At 33.1% G+C, this 21,413-nt stretch overlaps 1 protein-coding gene across 1 annotated transcript; it reads right to left on the minus strand.

The window, feature by feature from the left end:
- Positions 1–5,930: 5,930 nt before the first annotated feature.
- LOC120203065 (protein LATERAL ROOT PRIMORDIUM 1-like) lies at positions 5,931–7,772 on the minus strand. The gene is made up of 2 exons (XM_039203431.1): positions 6,454–7,772; positions 5,931–6,382 (listed from the first exon to the last, which is right to left on the minus strand). Exons 1-2 carry the CDS (start codon positions 7,154–7,156, stop codon positions 6,024–6,026), a joined length of 1,062 nt encoding a protein of 353 aa, XP_039059362.1. The 5' UTR covers positions 7,157–7,772; the 3' UTR covers positions 5,931–6,023.
- Positions 7,773–21,413: the final 13,641 nt, after the last annotated feature.

The following is a 21,413-nucleotide window of genomic DNA, read 5'->3' on the forward strand; positions in this document are numbered from 1 at the left end:
ATAACTGAATAGTAAGTGAATCAAATATTGATAATCTCCGAAAAGTTCAATGTCTATAGAATTAATAATTCATCAAAACTAAAAGATCCTCTAAACTAGACAAAGTGCTTTATGCCCTGAACAGAGGACATGCTCCTACACCATAGTGTAGGATAAATTGGAATCGATTGCCAACACCAAGAGGTGCACCTAATAAACTACATATTCCATGCGCCAATCATCATATTTTAGGTTTTTCTTAAAAACTATAACCTTTTTTTCTCTATGGATTATCTGGTTTAGAGTGTGCTATTATCGAGTGGGAGTGAGAGATTCAAAGGCAAAATAACGATGACTAGAGATTTAAAACAAGCTTAGTTCATCTGAGAAAGAAAATGAGGGAGATGGAACCCACAACATTGAATGGCAGTACAGTTGGACAGATTCAGCTAATGGGGATCATCCTTTAATGGTCATTTTCCCTATACTATACTCTATCGCAGTGAACAAAACTGGAAAATTATTCCAATTTGGGGAATACAGCTCGTGGGGCTGGTTTTGGAATGTTCAGTTGAGAAGGGAGTTGAATGACTGGGAATATGAGCAATGGACAAATTTGATGGCTGCTATTTCCGATTTTTCTATTTCTGTTGATTCTGCTGATGGGCTGTTGTGGAAGGGTTCTGGAGACGGGGTTATCTCTGTTAAATCATGTGTTAATCTATCTTACTCGGGTATTTCGGATTCGAAGGAAGCTTATTTTTGGAAGACTATTGTTTGGAGGGGCTTGCTGCCTCCAAGAGTGGAGACTTTTCTTTGGCAAGTGATTTTAAAGAAGCTGGCAGTGAAGACAGCTCTGGTTAAAAGAGGTGTTAAGGGCATAGATGATACTTTATGTCTCTTTTGTAAGCTATTAGAAGAGTCTCCATCTCATTTATTCTTTTCTTGTTCGTTTGTTTGGTCAATATGGACTAAATTCATGAGCTACTAGAATTTTCAGTTTGTTTTTCACGAAGATGCTAAAAGTTTCCTCCTAGCATGGGCTGATTTGAAGACCAACTCTCTAATATGGTCACTTATTCCTGGAGTGGTTCTATGGACAATATGGAAAACGAGAAATTCTATTGTGTTCGAAGGAGGGACGCTAGATCGAGCTGAAATTTTCTTTCTAGCAAGGTTCAGGCTTGCTTCATGGTTTTTAGCTAAGAAAAATCTGGTTTCTATCTCCAAGGATGTTCTTATTGCTGACCCTTCCTTAGGGGATTATTACTCGTCCCATTCTACTCTGATTTCAACTAAGTTTCCTTGGTCCCCTCCTCCAAAGGGCTTTATTAAACTTAATGTGGATGTTGCTATTACTAGTGATTGGAAGAGGGGTGGTTTAGGTGGTGTTCTAAAAGACATGTCTGGTTCGATCCTTGGCTCTTTCAAAGAGGCTGCTGGTCCGGGGCCTCCAGCTTTGATGGAATTGAAAGCTATCCTAAAGGGTTTAGATTTTTTTTGAATCTATTCATCATAGATTTAAGGGCCGCTTGATTATTGAGGGTGATAGTAGGGTGGCAGTTGACTGGGTTAAGGATATTGTTTTATGTCCAGTAGTTTATGTTCAAATTGTTAAAGACATTATTCAAAAGCTTAGAGATTGTGAAGGTCTTATTAGATGGGTTAATAGGACAGCTAATATAGAGGCGGACACCCTAGCTAAGGCTGGCATTGGTTGATCATTATGTTCTGTTAAGGGTTGTTTCTTTTTGGTTTTCTATCTCCTTAAGGGAGTTTAGGTCTTGTATTCCTATGTAATTATTTGATGTTAATGAAATCCTAGGGCACTCTTTTCTTCCTTCCGCTGATTAAGGAACTGTCTTCAAGTTCCATTAATCATGAAGGGGGATTTTAATGAGGCCTACTATTCTTATAAAAAAAAACAGATTCAGCTAATGGAATTAATTGCCCATGCTTCTCAACTTATAATAAACGTCCAGTAACTTATACGAGTCTTATCTGAAAATAGACTACTACCTCAACATAACCAACCAACTTTTAGCAGTTCATAGAACCCCAGACAGCAAAGCATACATTTAGAGATAGTATGAACAGAACCCCAAAACATGCATTGGTATAGCAGAAACATGCAAATGATGATAGACTGCAAATAACGTACTTTTTCTATTAAATTTTGGCAATTTAAACCAAGATTTCAAAAGGCAGTATGACAGCAATGAATTTTTCAATTAACTCCCACTTTTGAGGCAAAGAGTAGGCCTCAAAGCTATCATGCAAGGCATCATAAAATTTCAAAACAAAAGAAACAATTAAAAAATAAGAAAAAATAGTATGTAGGGATAAGAAGAAAACATTTAATAAAAAAACATATCTCAAGCATGCACACTTGACATCTCTTCTTCAGATCTCGCTCGAAAGTCCAAACCTTTAATATGGCAACAACATTTCTTGACAAGCTATAGAAATGTGACAGTATACAAAACAGAACTTATATCACCAAAGATAATGACATGCGTGTCAAGAGAAAGGATGAAGTGTCATAAACATATAACATATTTCTTCTCCCAGCATTTGTGGTATATTTGTCACACATCACATACACAAATGTCTCACAAAAGAGACGTGACAGCTTAAACATATTGGCCCCAAGAACCATATGCCAACAAATTAACATGACAGTCAACGTAAGCACATAACATGAGACCCACACCCTTCCCCATCTGGTGAGATCAACATGAGCATTTCAGACCATTCCACCACTAAATCTTCACTTCTCTCTCTTTCTCACAGAATAACAACACCATAGACCTCAACTCATTCTGTGACCCTAAACTCCCTTGAATCAGTGCCAAACAGTCACAGAAATCATAGGAAGGATTCAGGGGCAAATTTATCCAAATAATACGCATTATGTAATTAATTAATGAAGGGAATGACACTAAAAGAATCATCTAAAACAAAATTCAAGACCATTATATGATTAAACAGATATCCCAAAAGTTGAATTCAAAATACTTGGGTAACTCTATACCCTAAAAGTGACCATTACTAAACAAAAACTTAAAATAGGCAATTAGAATAAGAACAACAAAACAAATCATTGAAGTTTCCAGCAAAATCAAAAAGGCTTAAAATTTTAAAAATAAGCAGCGAAAGTGGAAACAGAACAGACCACATAACCGAGAGCACAATTGAAAATATTGGTTAAGAGAGGTTAGACAAACCAGTAAGCATGCTCGCAGGCTTTTACGAGTGCAGTTTCCTGTAGAACTATTTTATCTAAACATATCGCACATATTCCACCATGACTTTGGCAACTTTCTTCGCTAACAGCCTCTTTATTCTTCATCTCCTGCTAGCAAAAAAAAAAACCCAAACAAAATATTTAATAACTTTAGTATTAATAATTGACAAAAAAAATCCTAAAAAAGAACTGTTACATACGCATTAATCAACCAAATTACTACGCAGTGCATAACCATTAATCAATGAAATATCCATTTGTTTCGTTCCATTTTGTTATAATCTGAAAGTGGAAAAATAATCAAAACGATATTAACATAAAATAATACATGCACAGGAAACGAGATTTAACGTGATTCAACCTTATTATCTCCACAGACGTGATGAACAATAATTTACTATAGATGTAAAGAACACAAAAAATATAAGTACATGGACATAATATCACATGTATCCCAAAATCCGGTATAGATACAAAATCCGGTGTATCCAAAAAATCTCTCAATTCTTACAAAACTATCTTTGTAACCCAAAAGTTAAAAAATCCAAAAAATATTATATTTCCCCAAACATTATCTATATTTATAAAATCAAATCCTAGATCACCAAGAATTCTTAATCCATAATAATTTTTACCTAAAACAATTACAATAAAATTCAACTTAATTACTAATTATAATTTGGGTCAAAATATAACACATTTCATTTCAGCAGAAAAATCATACAGATCTGGCTCTAAAAGCTAAGAAAAAAATCAAAATTAGAAATAAAAAGAAGGTACCTGGTTCTGATCAATAAGGGAGAGATCCGGGAAAGCGATGGCAAGTTGTTCACCGACGATCTTGGTCGCTGAAGACATGGTTTTGGTTTTTTTTATTCTGAATTAAATCTAAAATTATGATTCTGATTTACAGTCCTAGGTTAATCTAGCAAACAATTTCTTCTGATTCTATAGTTAAAAAAAAAACAAAGAGTCGAAGATGCAAAAGAATTATTCTTCCGTTCCCAGAGAACAAGAGAGAAGTTAGTACCCTGACCAAGAGGAATGGGAATTGAGATGACAAAATTATGTGGTATTTTTTCTTAAATTTTTATTATTTTTTCTTTTTTCCATTTTCTGAGGAGGACACGGAGGTAGCTGACACATTACACGTCATTTGTTTGGAGGCTTGGAAGTATTTCGGTAAGAATTCCACATGTCCACCACTTCCTCAAAAGTTGGAATAAAATCTAATAGATATGTATTTTTATATAAAACAGTAAATCCAGCTAAATGGAGCCCAATTGGTTCATCACTCAACTCCCCAATCAGGAACGGGCTTGGTGAGCCCTCGGGTGATCACAACAGCAACAACAGTCGTGTGATGCCGAAGCAGCGGCGAACAGTAGCCGGATTTGGACCGACACGCAGGTAACCAATCGGATTATCGGATTACAACAATGGTTCGGAGAAAATTTTGGGAGAGGAAGGGAAAGAAACGAATAAAAAAATGGGGGAACTTAGAAAGAATATATGGCTTATTGGTTTATATACCCATGATAAAACAATGTAGTTTTTGTCATTGGTTACCCATTCGTAAGTCCTGTGACCCGACCCGGTTAGTGGATCTGTATTTTTATATAGGAGAAATTACAGTATTGGTCTTTCATAGTTTGGTCAAGATTTAATTTGGTCCTTCAATTTGCAATTTAACTATTACCTATTGTAGCACAATAGCTTCTGAAGAATGCCTCATCTTCAACTTATAGCCCATGAGAAAACTTGCATTTTATCCTATCTAATACAGACAATGTATAAAAGTTATACCCTAAACCAGATCACGATAGAATGTTGCATAATCAAAATGCAAAAGCAGCAATATAATTAGAAGTTTCAGTTCACAAGAACTATCATCACCGATGTCTCCCAGGATAGGCGGGCCAATGGATGTAGAATTCAAGCGAGTACATCAAGCATTCATGAATGCATGCAATTGAAGGCTTTGTCCGCATTGCAGGGATACCGGACCGGCGAAATAGGCCGGTCATGTAATGCATGTTTGTGTTCGGCAATGAATGATGGTGACGGTACAACTGCATTTGCTTTGGGTGCATGACATACCGAAAACTAAACCAGCAGGACAGCAAGCTAGTGCAATACAATGTTATAGATCTCCGATGATCGCTGCAAGAAATTCGTCCGACACGGCATGATCCTGAATTCGCATTAAGCTAGGGTCCATAGCACATTCTTTTGATGGTGAAAACCACTTATGCACCATATATTTCACTTTCGCAAGTAAAACAGTTGTGAACAAAAAAACAAAACAAAGGCAACAGCTTCAAGAACATAAGGTTAACCTTCAGTGTTGACGTCTCAAATGTCTGAGGTTTGAGTTCTAACTATGGCATCCGTATACTTCTATTAGTGTCGGATCTCTTATGGTCGCCTTTATCTTTCTATGATCCTCTAAGTGCAATTTTGTTGATGACTATTTATACCTCGACAGAGTGAATAGACTTGACCGTATAATAAATTTAGCCACGATGGGTTGGACAGTGGAAATGTCAAGGGATTGTATTACTCAAAGATTCTAAGAACTTTAGAGGCCTCAACATACATAAGGATAAAGTACAGCAAATTTAAAAGACAATTAAGCATAGAAAATAAGAAATTCAAAGCCCCAAAACAGTTGAAAAACAAAATAAATGAAATATATATATATAAAAGGATAATTAAGTCTACAAAAGAAGAATTACGCTACATTGCTATCATTTATATTAACAACAACCAATACATTACTTGGAAATATGGGATATTAGTTTATTGGATTACCATAACTGGAACCACCAAGCAAGCAACCTCCGGTAGCTGCATAAACTTCAGAAGGATCTAGAACCGGAGACGAAGACCCACCACTTCTTGCACCACCTCCACATCCATCACCACCATTGCCACGGCCGCCAGCACCACCACCTAAATTCAATTCAGACATATTAGGGAACCCATCTCTTCCTTCAACTCCTTGGTCATAAAGAAACCCTTTGAACACATGTCCACCAATCTTAACAACTGCTTGATATGCAAACTCATCGTCACCGTCCTCCACCGCCGTCACTCGAACACACTTGAATACCGCCGGCGCACGTACTTGTCCCGGGAGTGCCTCTTTAAAGCCTGCATATGCAAATAGTAACTTCAGCAGCAAAACCCTAGCAAAATACAAATATATATATATAGAAGCTAACCTTGGTTACTTGAGCTAGTGTCAAAGCTTCTAGTAGTGTTTGAAGTCGATGTATGGGAAGTAGTTGTGTTTTGCGAAGTTATGAGCCTCGGTTTTTTTGCCCCGGAAGTCGACCCCGATGAGCCAGCACCGGCGGTGGTGGCCGCAGCCGCCATGAGCTGACGTTCTCTTCTCCTAGCAGCAGGCACCCACGTGCTCTTTACGTGGTTAGGGCATTCAAAACCTCGACTTTTACAACATGTTCGACATCTCCTATGGGAACAGCCTTTCTTAGCTTGGTTCCCGCAATCATGACACGTGGTCGTCGAGCTTGAACCCGAACCACCACTCGCATCACCTCCCATCCCGACGCCGCCACTGCTTTGTATCAGATAATTGTTGTTAGGGAACGAAGATGGTTTCTTAAGATAGTCGTGAGGGGAAGAATTTTGATTCTGCCATAGCTGCATCCCACTGAGCTTGTTACGACCATTGTTATTGAACAAATCAGGGTCGTCCACATTTAGAGGAGCTAAACAAGGAGCCGTTGTTAGAAGCGGGATAACGCCAACGCCGACACCAAGAGCCGTCGAAGCATTCGGACCGCTGATTTGATCGTTCGACATGATAGGATCTTGAGTATGGTGGTGGTGGTGATGGTGGTGGTGGTGATTAAACGACGCCGGGGCAACAACGACGAAATCCCGGAGACCGACCATCCCCATTTCAGGGGGAAGCCCATAGTTGACAGAACGAGCTGAGGGTGGCCATTGAGTGTTGGTGGATCCCGGGGGAACGGCTGCAGCAGCGGCGGCAGCGTTAGCATTAAAGCCCAGGGAAAGGTCATCGGGGCCAGCTCGGATTGCTGTGGACGATGAAGTCGACCAATCTGCAAAGGCTCCTCCAGAGTCGGACGGCAATTGCCTTCTTGTGGTAGCCACAATGACGATGATAACAACAAAACTATTACATATATAAAGATAGCTCCTTCAGTAGCTAAAAACTCAATCTTCACAAACATCAAACATATAAATATGTGTGTATATATATATATACGGATGATGTTATATGTGTGTGGAGTCGGTCGAAATCTCTGAAACTAAAGCAGAAGAAGATAGAAGAAAAGAGAAGGTTTTTAGTACAGAAAGAGAGAGGTTGGTGCAGCTTTAGATCTCTTCTTCTTTTTCCCCTTGCCTTTCTGGAATCTGAGAGGTTGAGTTGCTTTGGGTTTTATTAGGGAAAAAGTCTGGGGTTTTGATACTTGACGAGGAGGAAAAGAGAAGCAAAATTTAGCCGCAAGCTCATACACTGCTGTGCTGACCTTTTGCTGTAACGCTTGCATTTAACTTGTTCACTTTGGATTAGAAAAAACAAACCCAAACTATATATATAAAGAAAATCAAATAAAATTATTAATTCAATCTATTTTAAATTTTAAATTTTTATAAAAAAAAAATTTAACATTATCTAATTGAATCAGATAAAATAAGATGTCAAATATAATTTCCTTTCCATCTATATTTTCATTAATGTATTATGATATCTATATTTTCATTAATGTATTATGATAAGACATTTAGAGTTTTTATTTTAGTTATATTTTTAAGTAATAATCTGAAGTAGAGTAATACTCATCTTTAAAGAGAGAGTAACATATTGTTTTTATTAAATTTAAAATAAATAAACGATTTTTTAAAAGAAGAATATCATTTTAATCATATTATTATCGGTGTTTTTTCATCAAGTGGGTGAGCATGTTAAATATCATTAATCATCTCCGTTCCTCGAGCACTGTGTCCCGTCCTCCTTGCCGTGATCTTTACTCTCTTTCAAATATTAAAAAAAACTATTTCAAATCAATATTAACATCTTATTTTACATGTGAAAATTAAAATGTTATATCAATTTATCAGTTAATATTATTATCAAAAATTTTTGGAAAAAAAAAAACTATCATATAGACTGTCAATAAAATAAGTTACCGTGAGGCAAACAATTAAAGAAAGCGGCGGTCCACGAAACCGTGCATTGCATTACTGCCTCTCGCTTGTATTTTTACCTCTTGGAGGTGTGTAGACACGCGTTGAGGGAGAGAGTGGGGGAAGTAAGAAGGGTAAAAGTGGAGGTGGTGTGGTGATATTGTATTACAGCGCAGATCTACAAATACTAGTTGAAAAATGGAAACCATAGCGGGCGGCAGAGCTGCGAGTGTAGGACGTAGGCCTAGGGGGCGTAGGATTATAGGTCGTAGCCGCATAGGGTAGGCAGAGTAGGGTTCACATGCCCACCAAAATCCCACATAACGCATAACTACCAGTTTTATTTTATTTTTCAATTTGTTTATGAAAAGGAAAGGTGGTGGGTATTCAAAGTCCTCGAGCCCTGTGCCACATTCACCATCCATATACACACCTCCACTTATATTTTCTCTAATATATTTTAGGCTACCATAATTATTTAATACATAAATTATCAATTTTTATCTGTTTTAATATTTAAATATTTAAATTGTATATTTAAAATTTAATTTTTATTTTATTTTAATACCTAATGTTAAAAACTTCTCAACATTTGATCCATTGACTAGGAACGACCATTATCAATACAGATAGAAGAGATATTAATAATAGTTTATAATTATATTTATTGAATAACTTGGATTGTTAAAATTTTAAGTTTGAATAATTATATTTACAACATGTATATATTATGAATAATTAATTTTTTTTGACAATATCATCTTAAAATTTAATTAAAAAATTAAAATTATTTATTCAATTTATTTATAAGAAATAGTGACTAGAAGATTGTTGTGGGAAAGGAGTAGAAAGAAAGATTTGCTGTAATAATTCGATTTTGGAGCGAAGCTATAAGTGGAGAAGCCTAGAAGAATCGTAAGCAGCAGTAGGGTTTATTAGTATATACGTGTCAGTTTTTTAGGGGATCACACATCAAAACTGAATCACCCGATAGTCGTTTTAGCTTGGGGAATTTCATACGCAATCCTCACCTAAAATTATCATTTAAAAAGGTTCATTTCTCTTTCAAGTCTCTCTACTCTTTTAACTTTTAGAATTCAGTCCTATTATTTCTATTTCTAGAATTTATTTCCTCTATTTTTCAGATTTAAAATAAATTTATTGAACAGAAAATCTATGATAAAGAATATTTCGAGAGTGATAAATCAAATTAAATTTGTATAACTTGATTCGATTATGTTTGACATTTAATTTTGTTTTAATTTGATTTTTATTTTAAATTTTGATAAATAAACAGAATTAATTAGATTATATGTCTTCAAACTATGATTTTTATTTTAAGTTGATCTTCAAGGATTTAAATATTTTGGTTTCATCCCTAAATCATGAATCTTATTCTAAATTGATCTTCGAAGTTTTGAGCATTATAAACTTATCCCTAAACTATGACTCTCATCCTATACTAGCCCCTAAACTTTTGTATGTTCCATTTATATCTCCAAACTTTTAAATGATTTTAGGGGATACTATTGGAACGTTCAAAAATATAAAGATTAATCTAAAAAGAAGGTCAAATTTTGAGGATAAATTTAAAACATTCGAAATTTTAAGATTAATTTAAAATGAGAGTTATAACTCATATGTAAAAATAGAAGATTTAAAGATTTAAAAAATACTTTAAAATGAGGATGGTAATTTAAGAATATAAAATGCAGTTGGTTTTATAATAAATAAGAAATTAAAAAATATTAAAAAACAATTATCCGCTCTAATAAAAACTAATCAAACTTATTAAATGGTTCTATTTAAATTAACATTAATTAATTTACCATCTGTTGGGCTTTTCGTAAAATAGAATGGTCCCCTCGCCTCCTAGACCTAGTAAGTAAGGTGCCCTATACCCTATGAATAAGCTTATATAATTTGCCTAGGCTTTTGCAGGTGATGGTGATTGGCAAAGGGAGAAAACAATGGTCCCTTCCTCTAATGTAAAAAATAGGGTCTTTTGGGTTAGTTATGGGCCCTTCTTTCCCTGTTTTAAGGAATGGGTACCCTATAGGCTTCTTAGCCTTTTATCTACTACTTCTAGTCCTACTGTTAGTATTGTATGACCCATTGAAAATAATATCAGCTTCTATATCGGATCCTGTCATTGTAAATGTTCCCATGTCAGCAACATGTTTACTGAAATATTAATTTTTTATTTTTATTAAAATAAATATTTGTATTTTAAAATTCAATGTACAATGTTGAAAAATATTTTTTCTATTAACCACGTGATCGAAAAGAAATCAAATTAACATGTCACCTAATTATTGCTAATTTTGATTATATTTTTATTTTTTCAATCAATTTTATTTTTAACCATATAATAAGATTTGAGGGTGAACTACACAAATGGTCACTAGTTTGTGAGTAAATTTTCATTTTCCCCATTGAAGTTCTAAAAGTTATAAATCAGTCACTAACTTTATCAGTTTATTACAAATTGGTTATTAACGTTATCAATTTGTTGAAAATTGATCATTCGACATTAGCCGCCGTTAACATGGGTGACATAATGCACAGTTGAACCATTTAAAGCTTATCTGAACTGGGTTGACCGCCACACTACGGTCACCTATTCACTTTTAAATAAAAAACTCAATCCCTAAACTTAATTTAGGGTTTTTCATTTGTAGCTATTTTGTGTTTAAAATTTTTCAGAAAATTGTAACAAAAAATTTGTCAGAAAATTGTAAATCAATGTTGGGTATCTTCTTTGAATCATTTGTCAAAAGAATGCAGAAGTTTGTTTGAATTATTCTTAATGAAAACTTGACTACTGATGGTTCTTCTGAAGTACCTCATCTTCCTGAAACACTAAATTGCCATTGGAGAATTTGTATCGAAAATTCTGTTTGGTTGTGCTGAATTAGTATATGTTGGTTTCGAGTGGGAGTGTTTTGTTTCTTGCTGTAGATATATATTATAGATTGACCTGTGGCCCATTATTTTCAAAAGTGATTGAACCATATTTATAAAATTAAGAGCCACCAATATGAAATATTTAGTGAGATGCAGCAGCAATGCCAATGTGATCCAACATGAAAGTAGTACGTTTTCAAGTTGATTGTCTGAAATAGTTAGTAGAAAATGCAAGTATTAGTGTATATGTCTAGCCAACAGTACGGTAGATTTCAACATGTACATAGTACATACATGCATTCCATGCATGCAGTGTTTCTTCTCGGCTTCTTTAGTATTAGATGCTTTAATTGCTATTCTATTTCATGGCTTGATTGATGACTGTTGTTTCCCACCATAAATATAACCCTAAAAAAAGTATGAAGTTATTTTAATAAAAATCATGACATCTTCATCTGTTCATATATATATTTCCATTCTTCCTATGTACTAGGGTAATTTTCAATCTGATGAATTGGAACTTAATACACATGCCAATAAAGGGATGAGTCAGAAGACTTCAACTTATTCAGCAGTGGCGGAGGAATGGAACTAAAAGGGGTGATCATATTGAAGTATATAGCATAACTAGTCTTTAGCTAATGAGTTTGTTATTATCTCTTTGTTAGCCCATGTACATATGTGAGAACTATAGATATGTGAGTACATTGAGGTTGTGTACTATGATGTCACCATAGCTCGTATGGGGTCCTACTAGGGGCATGTGAAATTTGTTCCGAATGACCTATATATGTCCCGAAGGACTTATGAACCCTCGACTCTTGACATGCCAACTATACATCTAGCTCTCCTTACACATAACATGGGCATTAACATTATAACATTTCCCATATTCATATAGACATATGATTCACTTTCACGTATCACATATACTTTCTCTTTCATATATCTCATGTCTTGTGATCATGTAAGCACATTACTTATTTTCATATGATTTCACATTCAAATGTTACACATCACATATACTTATACTCATAGGGTTCAATATCATTGAACTTAGTTCACTTTTCCACATTATCACACATACATATAAATCTTCCTTATATCTCTTATCTTATAGTTTTATATCATCATTTATACTCAAGTTTCCTCACTAATATAATGTTCTCATATTATTCTATAGTCTAATCTTATTTAACTCATCTCACTTCTCATTTAGATATATAATTCTCTTATACTGATTCCTATAATTGATCACATATATTATGTAACATGTATGGTCACCTATCATATGTTCATACAACTCCTTATGTCCCTATCCTAAAACTTATTCCATATTCTTATATAATCATATATATCATTTGTACTATTCCACATGACTTATCACACTAACATATATTTGTACATAAATCATGTAACATACACAACCACATGTCAACACATATAAATCATAACAATTACATTCTTCTATTTATGAATTCATGCATTTTACAATCGGAAATAGGGAAATAGACTTGTTGCAAGTCTTATTTCCATTAAACATCATATACTATTAATATGCACTCACCTTGGCCTCACTAAGTTCCAAATCCACTTTTATGATTTCCTTTAGTTAGATCAAATCTTAACTCGGCGCTCGATCCAAAACTTGCTTACACTCGATGTCTACATAATCAGACATTGATACATATTATAATTCCACTTGGCATACTCTAATGGAAATAAGACTTGCAACAAGTGGGATGTATCGATACACATTGATTACATTGATACCTATGTATCGATACACAAATTACATTCGAAAGTTTTTCCTGTTCAAGAGGGTATCGTTATACTCCTGAATGTATCGGTACACTTTGAACATCTTCCCAGATTTTACTCTTGATGTATCGGTACCTATTGAATATGTATCGATACACGCCAACCCAGAAATCAGTTTTAAGCATGAAAACCCCTTCATTCTAACTCAATTGCTTCCTATTTCATCCCCTTACATATTCCTAACTCACATACACATGTTTAAGCTCATTAATACTCATTTATTACATCTTTAACCTTAAAATCCTATCATCCATATGTAATTTAAGAATTTCACCAATTTTACGACATGTTCTAATTTTAATTCTAACACTTCATACTTCTTAATTAGATTGATGACAAGTCAAATTCAGTCTCAAACTTTATTAAAGAACCCTCTTCCAAGATTTCACTTATTCCCCATTTTCTTTAATTTATTATATTCTCTTCATCTTATTGTTTTAAGACAATTTAAGCTTTCTTTAAGCTTAATTATCACCTAATGCTCAAAACCAAACTTGAATTTCAACTAATTATCAACTAACAATAAAACTTACCTTTACTTTGAGGCCTTCACGTAGAAAGAAGAGTGGAGAAGAAGATAACTCTGGAAGCTTTTATTTCCTTTTCTTAACCTTCCATGTATATATACAACTCCTAAAGGGAAGAAATAAAAATCTTTATTGCAAAATGGCCATTTTAACCTTCTTTCTTTCTATCTTTACTAATCAATCATAGTCACATAATTTCTAATTAAATCCCTGAACTTTTCACTTATTTCGAAATTGAACAGAAAGCTTTCAAAATTTACATTTTAGTCACTAGCTCTAATTTTGGGATGTTACAAATCTGTCATCCTTTTAAGAAAATTCGTCCTCAAATTTTCATTGCACATTGATAAGAACATATCTTCTACTGTTCTCATGTCGCCTCCTTTACGTAATCTTTACTTCCTTTGGTTCTTCAACTACCTTTTTCCCTTATACATTCACCTACTGTCACTTATCATATAAACAATAATCAGTAACCTCAATCCATTTATGTCATTTCTCTCTTTCGATTCTGTATTTTCCTTGGACTTTTCTAATATCCATATAATGTCACTCATCACGTAGACAGTAACATCCATTTTTATCACTCAACATCATAAATTCATCTCTAATTACCTTATAACAATAACCAAACTCTTATTCCATCATCATTTGACCAAGAACACAACCTTAAATCTTCTTCAAATGTGATTAAACATATACTTTACAGAATCAAACAATCTTTTCACATCACCTCGCACATTTTTCTTACTTCTATATCGAACTTATCGTCTACACTTCCATATAACCTTTATTATATCTGATCCTTTAAACTCATTCCTTTTCATTTATTTATCCATTTATTCTTTTATTCCCTTAAAAAAATAAAAATCTCCTTATACACATATCATATCTCTTCTTTAATGTTCACATACTCTTTTCCTATAACTTATACTCATCTCTGATTACCGATCTTCATCACTTCTTAATAACTTTGATAATCTACTTTACTTATACAGAACCTCATTCTTTACCATCTCGTGTACTTGTATTTCCTTCCTTAAGCCCCCTTTTAAAACATACAAATACTTATTTTCTTGTCTATCTCATATCTATGTGATCAGAATATACAACCACGTCCAAATCCACATTATACTTGATTAACTTAATTTATCAAATCCGCAATCCTTTCTCATACACCATGAAATTTTCTTTGTTCACACTCAACATTTCAACTTCTTCTATCTTATAAACTAATCACTGATGTACATATTTCTTAAACTCTTCCGAAACAATATCCACCTCAATGAATCTTCTATTATTCTCATGATAATATTTGTTTACTATACTTTAGTTCAACCGCATAGCAACTAAATTACTTCATCTAAATTCTCCACTTTAGAATAGTGGAGATCCTCTAACATTAATCAATTACACTTTCAATCTTCTAAACACAATCCTTAACTTTTTAATCTAGGGTACAACCCTTATCAAACTAATCATATACCTTCTTTTCTGTCGAAATTTCCTTAACGGTATCTTACTCAACTTTTCAAACTCATACTCTTACTCATACACAATACTATTCCCTTATTCCAAGCTCAAACGTTATTACTTTCTTTGTCTTATAAACTGATCATTGATATACTTATTCTTAAACTTTTCTATTACTCTTTAACTTCTCTTAAACATATGAATCTTTGTCTCCTTCACACACATTTACATAATCGAGATACACAACTATATCCATATCCGTTTCATAGTTGGTTAGTTTATCCTAACCATACCTTCAAATCTTTTAACTCCAATACACCTTTCATTACACATCATTATTAGCCAGCATCAACTATTTCAATTAAATATACAAACCCCTATCAAATCCACCCTCTTACCTATACAATATTATTCTTTTATTTCAAACTCATAAACTGTTGTTTCATTTTATCTTATACACTTGTCACTGATGCCCTTATTCTTGAGCTCTTTTACAAATTCTCACCGCATCATTTAATCTTTTAACGTCCTTGTGGTGACACTTGTTCACCATATTTTATCTTATCCACGAAATAATAAGAATATTTCACATCACTTTTCCAATTTAAAACTGTGAAAACCTTCTATCACAATTCTAATATGATTTCAACTTTCTAAAATCAACCTTTGATCTTATGAGGCACTTCCTGAGGTGTCCGCTCTTCATCCTGCCTGGCCAGGGCAGGTGAATTGCTATCACAATCAGGAATATCGCCTCTCACTTCATTTCAAAATCATCATAATCATACTTCTATCATAACTTAATAATATAATTCTATTAGCAAGACAACATACTCCTTACACTATTAGATCAGAAAATTTTCACTCTATGTTGGCATGTACAAATTTTTAAAACTTGTTTGACTTTGGCTTAAGCCTAGAATCGGCTAAACCTTAGCTCATACCATTAAATGTAACACCCCCAACCCGTATCCGATCTGGATCCGAGTCCGAGGTGTCACATTGACTTTTCAAAACTCTGTTCTTTGCAAATCCACCAAAATCATAAATTCATCATTTGAGAAAATGAATACTTTACATTAATAAATACAATCAAATTGTTTTACAAACCGATCAGAGCATATTCGATTCAAATCTTGTAACTATATGCCAACTAAATTCTATAAAACACAATACATATATATTTAATATTTTTCTAATCTGATATTCGTAAGGAAGATGTTGACCTGTCTTGCTCCTCTTTACTTCTCTTCTCGCTCTCCAAACCTACGTGTGAAACATTCACACGCTAAGTCGATGTCTCAGTGAGGCATTAATGTATAAAAGTAACTCTAACTACTTAATCATGCATGAATATATCATATCATGCTATCACAATCAAAACAATATAACATTACATATAATCAAATATACACATATACACATCATTCATCCTTTCCATCATTAACTTTATTTCACTATCAATATGATTATCATTTATATCTTGTAATCATATCATTTTATACCTAACGTTTTTAACCAACATGACTCATTTAACTACGCAATACACATATCATCATTTAAATCATATAATACAATTCATTTCACCAAAAGCATATACAACATATATCATATGTTTGTTATTATCTCTTTGTTAGCCCATTTACATATGTGGGAACTATATATATGTGAGTACATTGAGGTTGTGCACTATACTGTCACCACCGCTCGTATGGGGTCCCACTAGGGGCATATGCAATTTGTCCCAAATGACCTATGTATATCCCGAAGGACCTCTGTATGTCCCGAAGGACCTATGAACCCTCGACTCTTGGCATGCCAACTATACCTCTAGTTCTCCTTACACATAACATGGATATTAACATTATATAATTTCCAATATTCATATAGACATATGATTCACATTTCACGTATCACATATACTTTCTCTTTCATATATCTCATGTCTTGTGATAATGTAACCATATTACTTATTTTCATATGATTTCACATTCATATGTCACACATCACATGTACTTATACTCATAGAGTTCAATATCATTGAACTTAGTTCACTTTTCCATATTATCACACATCCATATAAATATTCCTTATATCTTTTATCTTATAGTTTGATATCATCATTTATACTCAAGTTTCCACACTAATATATGTTCTTATATTATTCTATAGTCTAATCTTATTTAACTCATCTCACTTCTCATTTAGTCATATAATTCTTTTATACTGATTCCTATAATTGATCACATATATTATGTAACATGTATGGTCACCTATCATATGTTTATAAACCTCCTTATGTCCCTATCATATAACTTATTTCATTTTCTTATATAATCATATATATCATTTGTATTATTCCACATGACTTATCACACTAACATATATTTGTACATAAATCATGTAATATACACAACAACATGTCAACACATATATTCATGCACACATATAAATCATAACAATTACATTCTTCTATTTATGAATTCATGCATTTTACAATCGGAAATAGACTTGTTGCAAGTCTTATTTCCATTAAACATCATATACTCTTAATATGCACTCACCTTGGCCTCACTAAGTTCCAAATCCACTTTTATGATTTCCTTTCGTTCGATCAAATCTTAACTCGGTGCTCGATCCGAAAGTTCCTTACACTTGATGTCTACATAATCATACATTGATACATATTAGAATTTCACTTGGCATACTCTAATTTTTATTTCTTAAACTAAAAATGATACTTTCATCTTTTATTTAAGGTATGTATCGGTACACTCTATAGTGTATAAGTATATCCCTTAACGTGTGTATCAATACACTACCTATGTATCGATACACAAATTACATTCGAAAGTTTTTTCTGTTCAAGGGGGTATCGATACACTCCTGAATGTATCGGTACACTTTGAACATCTTCCCAGATTTTACTCTTGATGTATCAGTACCTATTGAATGTGTACCGATACACACCAGCCTAAAAATCAGTTTTAAGCACACAAATCACTTCATTTTAACTCAATTGCTTCTTATTTCACCCCTTACATGTTCCTAACTCACATACACACGTTTAAGGTCATTAATACTCATTTATCACATCTTTAACCTTAAAATCCTATCATCCATATATAATTTAAGAATTACACCAATTTTGCAACATGTTCTAATTCCAATTCTAACACTTCATACTTCTTAATTAGATTGATGACAAGTCAAATTCAGTCTCAAACTTCATTAAATAACCATCTTCTAAGATTTCACTTATTCCCCCTTTTCTTTAATTCATTCTATTATCTTCATCTTATTGTTTTAAGACAATTTAAGCTTTCCTTAAGCTTAATTATCACCTAATGCTAAAAACCAAACTTGAATTTCAACTAATTATCAACTAACAATAAAATTTACCTTTACTTTGAGACCTTCACGTAGGAAGAAGAGAGGAGAAAAAGATAACGCTGGAAGCTTTTATTTCCTTTTCTTAACCCTCCACGTATATATATAGCCCCTAAAGGGAAGAAATAAAAATCTTTATTGCAAAATGACCATTTTACCCTTCTTTCTTTCAATCTTTACTAATCAATCATACTCATATAATTTCCAATTAAATCTATGAACTTTTCACTTATTTCAAAATTGAATAGAAAGCTTTCAAAATTCACATTTTAGTCACTAACTCTGATTTTGGGATGTTACATTGTTAATCAGAATCGAGTTGTCTTGATATATATGTTTCAGAAGATATAACACTGGAAAAATAGAAATAAAATTTTGAATTTATTTTACCTTAGAATCTTGTGTTGATTCTAACTTTGAAAAGGAAATAAATCGTTGAATTTATTTTCCTATGAATCTTGTATGATTCTCTTTGGTAAAAGAAAATAAAATGTCAAATTTATTTTCTTGGAAATCTTGATCGATTTCATCTTATACAAGAAAATAAATTACTTGTATGATTTTGTTTGTAAAAGAAATTAAATCATTGGATTTATTTCTTGAGAATCAAGTATGATTCTACCTTGTAAAAAGAAATAAATTACTTCTTGAAAGTATCAAATCAAAGCTTGGAAAACATGGTTTTCTAAGATGTAATCACATTCTCAAAGCCTTATATGATGCACGTTATGAAGTGTACACTGTTTAAAATGGCTAAAGAATTATGGATGACATTGGACCATAAATACGAAACGAAAGATGCGGTCATTAAGGAAATTTTAGTGGTCAAGTTCTTAAAAATCGTAATAATGGCACAGGTGTGGGAGAATAAATATTTTATTACCTATAGTGATGATAGAAAAAGTATTGCTATATGTATTTGTTAAAAGTGCAAAAACGATGTTATAAAGAAATTTGTTTTCTATTAACATGAAGTTGAAAACCAACTTAATAAAAAGATTAAGATGGTAAGAAGTAATCATGGTGGTGAAGATGTTGAACTATTTGGTGAATTTTGTTCACAATATGGTATTATTCACCAAGTAACACCATCATATTCTCCTCAATCAAATGGAGTAGCCTAGCGGAAAAATCAGACTCTGAAAGAAAAGATGAATGCCTTGTCAGGCAATATGGGTTATCACATAATATATGGGGGAAGTTATCCTTTCAACTAATTACCTTTTAAATAAGGTACCCCGAAAGAAAAAAAAGACAAGACATTATACGAATTATGGAAGGCCGGAAACCTTCATACAAACATTTGAAAATGTGGTGGTGTCTTGCCAAAGTAATGGCCCCATCACCGAAGCAAATAAAAATAGGTCTTAAAACTGTGGATTTTATTTTCATAGGCTATGCAGAATATAACAACGCATATCGATTTCTTGTGTATGAATCAAATAATCCTTAGATTCAGAAGAATGTGATAATGGAATCAAAGAATGCATCGTTCTTTGAAAATATTTTTCTTTATAAATCTAAGGAGGTTGATCAAATTTTAATAAAAAGAACCTTATAGACTAATAATAAGGATAGTCTGATTAATCAAAAAGAGGCTGAAATTGAGATAGAGCCAAGAAGGAGTAAATGTACAAGGGTTGGAAAATCATTTGGGCCAAACTTTTTAACCTTTATGTTGGAGGTTGAACCTCAAATGTATAGTGAAGCTATATGATCCTCTAAAGGCACCTTATAAAAGGAAGCCATTAAGAGCGAAATAGATTCCATCATGCAGAACCATACGTGGGAATTTATGGATCTCCCTTTGGGATTAAACCACTAAATTCTAAATAAATTTTCAAACAAAAAATAAAAGCAGATAGAACAATTGATAAGTACAAGGTTAGATTGGTAATAAAAGAATATCGACAAAAGAAATGCCCTGACTATTTTGATGCATACTCTCTTGCATCAAGAATAACATCCATAAGAATGATACTTACAATTGTCACTTTGTGAAATCTAGAAGTACATCAAATGGATGTTAAAACAACTTTCCTGAATGGGCACCTTGAATAAGGAATTTACATGGAACAACATGAGGATCATATAGTTATAGGTCAATAAAGGAAAATATGTAGGTCGGTGAAATCTTTGTATGAACTTAAACAAGCACCAAAACAATGACATGAGAAGTTCGATAGTGTCGTGATGAAAAATGGCTTCAAGATAAATGAGTGTGACAAATGTGTATATGTCAAAACTAAAAACATTGGATATGGGATATGTGATTATATGCTTATATGTTGATGACATACTCATTGTTGGGAGTAAAAATGAAATGGTAAAACGTACCAAAGACATGTTAAATTCAAGATTTGACATGAAAGACATGGTATTGGTCTATATGATCTTAGGTATCCAAATTAAAAGGTCACTCGAAGGCCTTATTCTAACACAATTACACTATGTGTACAAGATCCATGAAAATTTTAACAAGGATGTTCCTGGTATAGTCATAACTCCAATAGACTCATGTTCATATTTGTTTAAAAATCAAGGTAAAAGTGTATACCATATGGAATATGCAAGGGTTATAGGTAGCTTAATGTATCTCATGAGCTATACAAGATTAGACATCGCTTTTACTGTGAGCAGTCTAAGTAGATTCACAAGTAATCCAGGTGAAAATCAATGAAAATTGATAAAAAAATGATACTAAGATATCTTAGATATATTCGAGATTATAGGTTGCATTATTCTAAAGATCCTACTGTCTTAGAAGAATATTCTGATGCTAGTTGGATATATGATATTCAAGATACCAAAGGTACAAGTGGATAAGTATTCACTTTAGGAGGAAGAGTTGTGTCTTGGAAATCCTCAAGACAAATGATTATAAC

The sequence above is a fragment of the Hibiscus syriacus genome, unplaced genomic scaffold (assembly GCF_006381635.1).
Source record: "Hibiscus syriacus cultivar Baekdansim isolate YM2019G1 unplaced genomic scaffold, ASM638163v2 tig00000340_pilon, whole genome shotgun sequence".
Classification (NCBI taxonomy): domain Eukaryota; kingdom Viridiplantae; phylum Streptophyta; class Magnoliopsida; order Malvales; family Malvaceae; genus Hibiscus; species Hibiscus syriacus.

Bases quoted from the DNA above. Each gene is read 5' to 3' on its own strand.
- LOC120203065 (XM_039203431.1), bottom strand. From the start codon at position 7,156: ATGGGGATGGTCGGTCTCCGGGATTTCGTCGTTGTTGCCCCGGCGTCG. The intron at 6,383-6,453 runs GTTAGCTTCTAT...TTGCATATGCAG, and splicing joins CACTAGCTCAAGTAACCAAG to GCTTTAAAGAGGCACTCCCG.